The 11,416-nt window shown below is 41.2% G+C and overlaps 1 protein-coding gene across 5 annotated transcripts in view; it reads left to right on the forward strand.

Moving 5' to 3' along the window:
* tafa1b (TAFA chemokine like family member 1b) overlaps positions 1-5,300 on the forward strand; it is a 111,912-nt gene extending 106,612 nt beyond the window's left edge. For 3 of the 5 annotated variants that reach the window (XM_025907432.1, XM_025907430.1, XM_025907433.1), the window contains one exon: positions 3,997-5,300. In XM_025907432.1, the coding sequence (XP_025763217.1) occupies positions 3,997-4,014 (18 nt within the window). In that variant the 3' untranslated portion in view covers positions 4,015-5,300. Of the gene's footprint in view, positions 1-267; positions 1,410-3,996 lie in introns of those variants that run through there. The other 2 variants (XM_025907429.1, XM_025907431.1) reach the window with 1 other exon arrangement.
* The last annotated feature ends 6,116 nt before the right edge of the window (positions 5,301-11,416 follow it).

Genomic DNA, 11,416 nt, shown 5'->3' on the forward strand with positions numbered 1-11,416 from the left:
GTATTTGTTCCCTTACAAGCCACCAAACTCACAACACAGCGGCGTGTTTTCTTTTTCCTAGTCATTTTGTTCCACCTATAGGTTTTTATTTGGTTCTGAAACGTGCAAGTGAAACACAATGAGACAGGCGTGCGTACATGTACAGCCAAAGACAGGCTTCATCATCATCATCGTTCACAAAAAATTGGCATTCAAAGTAAGAAGCAACAAGCAAAAAGCCAGTGCCTGACACCCATGTTTCTTCTTTTCTTTCTTTATGTCTTTCAGAGAGGGAGCCCTTCATTGCCTGTTCTGTATCAGCAGACAAGGCAGGCCCTTTTGTTTGTGGAAGTCACAGTGAGAGCGAGGCTGGGGAGCACCTTCCAAAACACTCGCCCACCATAGATCTGCATTACCCGCTCCACTGGCTAAATAGATCAATCCATTTCTGCTCCCTCCAAACAATTACACACCTTAAAAGAGACAGGCAGAATGAGAGAGGCTGTAATCGAAGCACCATTTCTCTTATTCATTCTTCTCCCCTTTTGATGATAGTGAGAGAAAAAATTACATTCATTTAATAACCTCATTGTTAGTGTACTAGAGTGAATATCAATATGTTGTCACTATCAAAGCGCGAATGTGATACATATCTAATACGAGCGTCATCCCGCATCCCATGAATTTGAACTTTTTCTAGTGATTTCACACTGCAGCAAACGTTTCTTATTCATCTACAGAAGTTGTTCTAACTGTATAAAGACACAATATTTCCACTATCAAGTGTTCAGATTAGTGAGTGCAAAGCGTTACATTTAAGCGAAGCACCATCTTTCACACTTTTCAGTGTGTTCCATCTCCAGCTAGTCTGACATGATTTACTTGCTGTTCAGTGTGCCGCAAGTCCCTTATTAAAAGGAGCAGAGGGCACTTTTTCAAGCAAAATAACACACTGTGACAGGATGTAGCCCATCTGTGAGATAGCCCGAGAGCAAAAGTGACCTGCCAGCAGATGCTTCACCATCTAATTTGTCAAATCGGGAGATCGAGCTCTGAAGTTGATCAAACTGAACTCCAAACGGCCGTGCCGCATACAGTCCAGCTTCACCCAGGAATGATTCGTTCCATCTCTGAGCCTGACAACGCTTCTTTCTCCTTCAGCTTTGTATAATGTCATCACGATGACAAACAGAATAATTATAAACTAATCATAAACAGTGCATTGTTTGAGATATACACTTTGTTTAAAGGATGAGACTCTAAACTGACAGATGCGGTTCAGACTCCCAAAAGTGCCCAGATTGTCATCCTTATGACATATTTATACATAGTAATGGTGAAGGAGTTCATTCCAAGTGCTACTGATTAATTTATGTTCATTTGCTTTTCTTTATCCATTGTCAATGTCACATTAAATGGATCTTGATGTATTTTCTTGTCTGGAGTCTTCTGTTTTCAGAGGGTGCTCTTTAGTGCTATTTCAAGTGGTTTCTGAGCAAGCATGATTGATTTGTTCAGCACTAAACAAGAAAGGGGAAAGGGTAGGCTGTGTTTGCACTAAATCCTTTTGTTAAGGCAATTGTCCTTGGGTCTTTTTACTAACTGAAGTCTGAGCAAATTGCAATTTAATGCACCCAGCAAATTAGAATGCAGACACCTAAGTTGCCAGCAAAGATGGGAACAGGCAGGAAATCCTTGAGCGTTCCACTTGTGCTCGCTGCACTGTTTGTTTGAAGGGGACAAAAAAGAACAGAGGACACTTTTAGTCGCTCTCACATGCATATGTGGGTTGAAATGACGACATTTGCATACAACCCTTCTCTTCCCGCTAACAAACCTCTGGTGGATTGCATTTCAGACCGAAAGTGATCCTCAGTGGTGTAACCTGTTACTGCTTTTGTTCTGGCAGAGGTAATTTTGATATGTCACCAGACAGTAGATCATACATATGCAAATGCTGGACAGATGAGCCCAGAGGGAAAAAAAAAAGTGTTTAAAATCATTGGGAAAAATTGAGAATCTATACAGAGAAAGAGACCCGGAGGAGGAAATATTAAATCCGAGTAGCTATTTAAAGCATACATAACAACAGCTGCGGTGAATCATTCAAAAGAGTTAAAAAGGTGACTACATCAATCCTGCTGTTCCTGTCAGACGATGTGATGACTGCATTTAAAAAAAAAAAAATCCCTAAAACACAAATAAGTCAGTGTGATTGTTACCACTCACACTCTACTTTTTTTTCCAGAAGTTGTGTCTGCATCTTTAAGTAAAATCTATAAAATTCTCTTTTCATGAAATTTTAAAAATTGTGCAATTGACAGCATATAAGTTATAAAAGAAGTAAACAAAATATTAAAATGCTGCTGGATAAAATAGATGCAAAAATGAACATTATTTAGAATGAACAATTCTGTCTTCAACTGACATTTTAAAGATATTTTCCTTCTACTGTTAATTTATAAGATCTGGTATATGTTTTAAAAAGAAGACACGTTACAGATTTTCTTGAAATACTGTCAACAAAAAACTATCTACATCTGCCCCAGACTAAGGTATCCACCAGAAACGTTGCAGAGAAACCAGAAAAAAAAATCTTTAAATATATATTTTTTAAATACTAAATGTCCTGAAAACAAAATCCACCACTCTGATGGGGAAAAAAAGGCAGAATAATAGATGATTCTTGGCTCTTGAAAATTGCATAAATGAGCTGATGTTCATTTACAACTGGTGTCAACTCGGTGTTTTGCAACAAAATTGAATTACGGCTCAAAGATGAAATAAATGGCCTGCTAAAATTCTTACTTTGCCGCTGCATTCAATTATTCTGTCAAGTCAATAACAAGTCTGTCGGGGCTATGGCTGCACTGCATTATATTTTCAGATGCACATGTTTTCATATGGTTTCAGATATTAATCATAAGACCTCGTCATAAATGGAATGGGTGAATATAGGTGCACATTACTGTTACTGGGGGGAAAAAAGCTAATAAAATCACATGGCTTGCTTACTGGCACGTACAAGTTACTGGAGCTCTGACTGTGAGTTAGAGATTAGAGTCCAATGCAGCACCCTCCATAATCAAATCCATACACCTGGTTACCACCTGCCAAGACTGCTGGAAATGTCATGAGTGTATTTCTTTGTTGAAGAGGATTATGGGATTTCTAATTGGCACCGCCGTGTGCGAGAAACATGATGTTTCTTCAGTGTAAACTCTTAAAGCAGTAACATAAGTCAGAAATGTGATGAAACTCTTTCATGCTTTTGTTACAACAATAAAAAGAGATTAAGGAACTCGACAACTGTAACTGTTGCAGACATCGTGCGCACAGTTTTTATTGAGCTTCAGGATGAGCAGGATGCTGAAAAGCAGGACTTTCAATAGCAGTCTCAAGGCTGTACAATGCAGCATTGAAAAGTGTCCAGGTCTGCAACTGGGGCTGAATAAGAGTCCCTGAACCAGAGTCACGGAGAGACAGCTCAGACTCCACAGCAGGGGCCCCCAATCCCATTTAGAAAAGCTAACGTTATTTTATCAGGTCGTTTGAAATTGGCTGGCTGACTATGAAGGTTCAAATGAAGGTGCTGGAGCAGGCTGTGAGGGGGCCTGCAAAACTGCTCAATGTTAAAGGCAAAAATATGCTAAAAATTATACCATGAAGCAGACATGCACAGCATGGAAACACACCAGGATTTCCTATGCAAAGAATTTTGCTGATTTGTCCTGGTACACATAAAAATGCCAAATAAACCTCCATCTTCAGTGTGGTTTCCAAGCATATAAGCTGTCTGTTTTTCTGTTTTCCGTCACAGCATAAACCAGGAGGTGAGAGGGGGCTGTACAAAGCCTCCACACCTCAAAAGACTCCCCTCGTTTTTTGGGTTGTTTTTTTTTAAACGTGCGAACGAAGCAATTCCTCGGGGTCTAATCCTCACACACTTGTATGCCTTTGTTCGATCTAAGCATATGTGTGTTTTCTCTCCTCTCCTCTTCTTCCTCTGTGTTGCAGATTCATCCCAGGACCTAACAGAGAGCTCCCATTGCAGGGCTCAGCGCCAGGCTCCTTCCCCTCATGTACCCTTTCTCTTCTCATCGAATGGACTAAAACTATTACATCCACGACTACTGACTGGATTACCTGGGACCATAGAAAGGATATCCACCCAGATAAAACGGCTTTGCTCGCGTGGTGCCAAGGATTTGAAACCAGACTAATCCCGTGTTTGATCAATGAGCTCCATGTTGGTGACTCTCCTCTTCCACACAGCTGTGGCCAGTTTCTGACCTACTCTTCCCTCACTCTGTTTCCCTCTACAGAACTGAAGCAGCTTAGCAGGGGCTATTTAGAGGTTGTTAAAACATAATTTGAAGACGTTCTCCCCGCCCGTCTGAGGGTGAACTGGTTGGCAAACTTTCATAGACCTGAACATGCAATCTGTGGAACTGAGGGCACATTGGGGGAAATTACGTCGCTTTATTTTTATTTCTGTGTGGAAAGCATTTGTATTTGACTCACTACCTGAGACTGATGGCTTTGTTGTGGCTGCACCGAGGAAACCGTCAGCTGTTACCGCTAGAAGCCCATAGTCGATTAATGAAGACTCTCAGAGAGGCTTTAGGGTCAACCCCATGGCCTCACCCTCATCCTCCACGACGAACATTCTGACTTTTATTGGTGGGCATGCCCAGTGTAAATTCATGAGCACTTCTTTTCTTTGTATGTAAGATAATTTGTGTATATATACACATATATAAATACATTACATGTTAAGATGACAGATCCAAGAAGCTGAAAAATATATTTACAGAATTCAAGCCCCGTGTTGGAATCCTGAATAACCCTTAAACATGAGCCAGAGGCTGTCGTCACAGTGCGGTGTGTCTAGGACTGTTTCGCATTGGAAGAAAAAGCCACAACGGAATCATAAAAATAAGTTCTGCTCACTTTTGTCATTCAGCAATGTTGTTTGGTTACTCCAGAAAGCGCTTGTTGTTTCAGTAAAGCTGAGGAAAACACTGTATAGAACTGCCTCACTAAAGAAAGCAGCAACACCCACCCATGACCTTTCCCCTCAGACACATCAGAGAAACTCTGACCATAATAGGACAATTAAGTTTCTGCAGCGGAGAGCGGTCACGGGTGAGAGTGTCTGTAATGTAGATGTTCCTCTTACACACACCAGAGAGATGATTTATTCAAAGTGACAGTGAGAAAGTATTAGTCACAAAGGAGAAACATAGTTATCCCCCAGTAGCTATAAGTACATTACAGGACAGCCTTATGAGAAATAAAAATGGTTTTCTATACTGATATGCTGCCTCCCATTTCTCCATAAGGTGACTGATATTTTGAAAAATGTTCCTCTTACGACTATTTGATATGTTGTAATATGTGGGTGGAAGATCTCGTCAGAGTTTCATTTATTTTATATGTTAACATTGTGAACAGAGTTTTTGCTTGAGTAAACAAGCAATCAAGAACGGCACAGGACGAGTATGAAAATGACTTACGGGCACAGACACACTCACAAACACACACACACACACATGCAGTAAACACAAACGGATCTGTGATGCTTCATTTATACAATTCCCTTGCTGGCAGAGTGGATTTATCAAAACAGAGCATTCAATTCATTCATGCAATTAGAATAAGGATTTCCAATATCAGGCCAGGCAAAATTCCAGATGATTTTCAATATCAACCTCCTCTCTCTGCAGATATTAGATTCGTTTCTTGTCCCAGTGGATGCACTAGTGTACATTCATCATTTAGGAATTTGGCTAGTTTCATGGAGCCCGGTGCTTCGCTGAGCAGTCACAGAAGGTATGAAAAAGACAGAGACATCAATCTCCCAGTGGTCTTGCCAGAATCATGAGGGAATATGGTAAAGGAGAGAGAGAGACTGTTTTCTCCTCCTGAATGGGTCATTTCCGTCTTTGTTTTCTCCTATTTATTGGGATTTGCCGTCCTTAAGTCTTATTTAGCGTGTGCTAAAGAAAATGAAACAGTGGAGGAGTCTGTGCATATGCACGACCTGTCTGCGGGTGCTTTTTTGTTGCCATAAACGTTTGTCTTTTTTACACGCACATCCCTGTGTGTGTGTATTTTAGACCCAGAGTCTGGGAGAAAGACATCCCGCGACGACGTACTGTGAAGATTATCCTCAAATTCAGTGCTCGTGTAGGAAATCAAGAGATTTCTCCCTTCCTGCTTATGCAGTTCTAAGTGGATTTTTTTTTTTTGCTTAAAAGGTGCTTGGGGATCAGAAACGGAAGAGGTGCTTTTCCTTTGCTTTTTCTCATTCTCTTTTATGCACTGCTTAGCTCTATCCAGAAATGATGGAGTCGTGCTGTGGAGGGAGGTCCTGCACCATTTTAGACAAAGCAGAAAGGAGCCCAGCATGAATAAATAAGCGGGGCCAGGTCCTCCTCCCACGCCACAGGACTGTACAATCTCAAAAGAGAGACATCCATCAAGTCCTGCCGACCTCCCACTGAGACAGGGAGACAGCCATGACCACATCACACTGGATGGCTAATCAACGCCTGACAGCAAGGACAACCCTTTTCATGCAGCCGAGATGTGCGCGCAGGATGTCGGCCAGTGTTGTTTATAAAACTTGCACTTGTAACTTCCAAGGGTATCTCAAGTAAAACCTAAACTTTTGCCCTGCATAGAAGGTAAATGCTTGGCTGCTTTTAGGAGCTTTCATAAAAAGCCTCACTCCTCTTTGACGGCACTTCTGTCTTTGCACTTTATCACATTCATATTCTTTAATCATTTTGGATAGCAACCTATAATTTGTGGAAAGGGCACACTCCTTACCTGTGGGGGCTTTGTGGCCTATAATTACAGTCATTATGGCCATGAGTCACGGTGAATATCAGCTTTATAATGATCATTCACTAGAGCTGGACAACTAAGAGTGTTCGAAAATCATTAATGACACTAAAACTTCCCCTCAATGATAGCTATTTTCTGCAACTTTGGGCATTATTACCAGTGGCCCATTTTCTAGGAAATGTAATAGCACAGTATCAGCCAGAGTAGAATTAATCCTTTTAATTATTGGACTCAAGAAATGGGAACAGTGGCAGCACTGTCACAGCTAACATGTTCATCACACATTTTTTAAAAGAACTTGTAGTGGTGACAAAACACAAAGTTGATACACACACACACACACAAAAGCTGAAACTGAGTCAAAATGGTGAACCACATACTTTCAAGTGAAACACACCAATCCCCTGCTGTATACCATTGTTTGTAACAAATGAGCACATACTCTGATGGGTATGCAATGCATCACTGTCCTAGTCCCATGACACTTAACCGTACCCACCAACCACCAATACCCTTGTCAGCCAAATGACTAGCCTGTCTATGATTGTCAACGGCTGCCATAATGATAATTTATTTCCGTGCTCCTTTACACTTCTTCACCTTATTTCCTCTCCCATTTCAACCCAAAACGCAGCAAACTAAAATCCATCATGCTGCACATGCTGAATGGCCGAGCGTTGAGGATGACATTTCATGTCCCACAAGGGGCGCCGATGTCGTCACAGAGCAGCCTCCCTGGGAGATTTCACAGTTCACACTTTCCCATTAAACAGAGAGCATTTTTCATAGTGCTGAATCCACACAGCGGGACAGCTGTAAACACACAGTTTCTCAATTGTTTGCCACTTCTGAATAAATGACCGAGAGCCGAACTGGAAAGAGTGAGGAGTTAACTTCTTGTTCTGAGCCGCAGAGTACACGAATACGTCACATGAGTTTAGCCTGTACATCGCACAGTATTCAACATTTAATGATTATAAAATACAAAATAATGTTTTCATGAAGGACACAGAGCAGGATGAGGACACACAGCACATCTCACAGGTTTAAAAATCTGTTTGTTTGTGTCGAATTTGTGGTTTTTTTTAAATTGCATTATTTTTTTCATAAAATGGCGAGTGCACCACAGAGCAATATAATTCAGACCAGTAAACACAACACAGCTATTTTCTGGTGTTGGCTTCAATTACATCATACATATCAGAGATCTATCTATCTATCTATCTATCTGCTAGATAGATAGATAGATAGATAGATAGATAGATAGATAGATAGATAGATAGATAGATAGATGCTGCTTTGATTGCAGAGAAGATTGTACCTTGGCATTTTTAAGGAGAGGTCAGATACAATTTCATGTTGTTTGTCCACAATTGTATAGCCAGTTCACAACTGGCCTGGCCCCCAGGCTGCCTGCCAGAGACAAAGCACTGTGCCGTCAGTCCAAACCTGCCCACACACACAGTATCTGCGGTGAACTTATCTAAAGTTTGGATGATGGAAAGGCAAACTAGAGCATTTGTCTTGCCCACACACTGCCTGAAAAGTTTTGCCATGTCATCAAGTTCATGCAATTTCTGTTTCTGTTCTCCATTAAGTTACCTGAGTTTCCTAATCGATTGGGTTTATCCTGTAAATGTGGGTTCAATTTGAACAAATAGTACCGTTGGAAGATCAAATTGAATCTTAAACTGGAAATTACTAGCAGCTCTACTGTTGTAGACTAGCGTTAGGCAAGTAATACACCAAGGCTAACTACCAAGTACATGTTCAGTCCTTGCTCTGTCCTCACACAGGCTTTCACGAATAATAGAAATCCTAAAATTCCATTAAGCCATAATCCAATAAATTTAAAACATTTTCACAAATAAATTGCTACAATTCATATTCATTCTCTACTCTGATCTGTCTCTTCCACATTATATCATGCCTCAAGGCCTTCTCACAAAAAGTTCCTTTTTTTCTGAATTTGAAAGTGAATCCTTGTCCTCTGTGATTACAACATGACGCAGAACACCAAGTATGTAAAATCCACAGTAACACATAAAAACTCATGGACTGACTAGACAGAAAGTGAATTGTTGCTATTCTCTGCTGTGTCAGGTACAAACTGAGCGGTCGTAGAGCACAGTCTCAGCAGAGTCTTTAGTCTGGGTTAATGGTAAAGGTGATTTTCTGATGGCTGCAGGATGGAACCACTTTCCCCAATTCCACTCTCAGCCAATGAGCTGCCTCTTTCTCTGGTATGCAAATGAGAGGCACAAGGGCAAGCAGGGATTGTGAAGGACACAGTCTTTAGGCCACAAGGAGACGGAGCCACCCCGGAGGGCCAAGGATGCCTCATTTAGATTCAACACGATCATTTCCCCTCGGCAGATGAAGTACGTAGGTGCTAAACTCAGACTGAATACAGTGCTGAGAACACAAGCAGGCATTCCTTAACAAAACGATTGCAACCGGTAGTCCAGTGTGGAAATCTTGTTTAATAATTGAATGTGAACGATGTGCTATCTGGGCTATAAAAGCATACCTTACAGCAGCATACATTCTTCAGAAAATCACCTTAACCTGGCAGCTGACATATACACACACAAGTACACAAAGGGGCTGAACACATGCCTTTACCTAAGCAGCCAGTATGGCAAACATTGCTGCTAGATTGGAATTTTAAGATGAGCATGATGCAGAAATCAATTTAGATGTTATTCCCACGACAGTGCCTGGGTATGACTAGCCAGGGTATTTTCTATTTTGTGTTACCTTTCCCACCTTGATTTTTCCCCCCAAGCTATCATCCCAAATAGAATGGTGTCTGCGCCTCAAGGCGGCGGCCATTGATCCACACTGGAAGTGAGACACTACTGCCCGTGCCATCAGCACAATACTTGTTATTGGTCAGACTGCATCAGTGACTGGATATAGATGGTCAAAAGTGCTGGCTGTACACAGACATGGTCGTGTCAAAATCAGCTACTGCGTATCACAACTGAGCTTTAACATCTCAGTGTGTGACCCAATACTTCCAACTACATATTTACAGGTTTAAAAGGAAGTTATTGGAATTAGCCTATAAATTAAGCAATAGACTCTCATATTTGCATGTTTCATATGTAATAGCACAACAGTTTGGAGGATCTACGTCTCTATATGGCTTGCCTTTATGGTATTGCAGGGTGGAAGACTGGTGCAGTAGTTAGCACTGTCGCTTCTTGATTCGAACCTTCCTGAGGCGATTCTGTGTGGAGTTTGCATGCTTTCCCTGTACTTGTGTGGGTTTCCTTTGGGTTATCCAGTGTTCTCCTACAGTCGGAAGAGCATTGTGTTAATTGGCGATTCTAAATTGCCTGTAGGTGTAAATGTGAGATATACAAAGTGGTTAAAGATTTATAGTGCTATGTGATTGGGGCTTGCAGCCTAAAGTACTTTGAGCAGTAAGAAAAACACCAGAAATATGCTATATAAATGCAATCCACTGACCACAACCACGACAGCTACAGAAAATCAGACAAACTTAACGTGGCCACAATGCATAACATCCAACGAGTGCCCTGTTCGCTTCTTGTCCCTCGTGGATCTATTAGCTAGAAACAGCTCATGGCCCTCTGGCTCTGTGCCGTCTACTAAGACATCTTGTTTTTATCTCATATAGTTTCATAATCTAAGTGAGCTGCTACCACTTTCACATTCACAGTTAGTTACATGTCAGCTGATATTATACACCACACCATCCCTACAACAGCTTCTTCATCTCTAATCCAGCTGTTTAAAGTTATGCAGCATTCTGTATTAGCTTTTCTGGAAGCCGTCGCAAAGTTAACTCTCGGTCTAGCCTATCTTCCCTGGCAGACAGTAGATAGAAGACAAATAGGCCTGTGTATACATAATACCTGTAGGTGACACAATGCTTTCATAATGCAAACTGACAAAGTCAATAGAGCCGCTGAAATATGAAGGAAAGGGTTTTTGTTTTTTTTCATCATATATCCTAATCAAGAGACATTCAGTGCACACTTGACCAGTGCTGTGAAACTGCCTTGTCTAATCTACTGTGCAGTTTTTATATTTTCTTAAAGCCAAAATAAAATAAAAGTGACATCAGCCGTTATGTGTGTTTTAAATAAAGCTGTTTTTTTGAGTGCAGCAAACCATTAGTGCATAAGGTTCAGCTAGAGAGAAGCTGTGATCCCCCAGTGCAGTCTGCTGTAGGCTGTTACAGGAATGTCCCCTGCCACTGCTCTCATTTCATGTAACACTGGCAGTGCATTTTCCTGAAGTGCTCAGAGCAAAACTACTTAAAGTCGTTCCCCATATGAACAACTTAGTAAATGAATGCCTGGAATGTGTCATCGATTAAACAGCACAGTCCTTCTCCTATGATTCATAGGCAGAGTGCGTGCACTCAGGCACATAATCTCTTTTTTTCATTTCAGCACCTCCAGAATTGCCTTCTAAACACAAATAATGACAGTGGCAGCAAAGCTCTGCAAGCCTATCCATGAGCTCATATGAAATGCGTTGATCATTTAGCTGATTCATAATTTTCCGCTACCCGAAAGCGCAGCTCTCTGCTGCATCAGACAGA

This window comes from Oreochromis niloticus, linkage group LG5 (assembly GCF_001858045.2).
Source record: "Oreochromis niloticus isolate F11D_XX linkage group LG5, O_niloticus_UMD_NMBU, whole genome shotgun sequence".
Lineage (NCBI taxonomy): Eukaryota > Metazoa > Chordata > Actinopteri > Cichliformes > Cichlidae > Oreochromis > Oreochromis niloticus.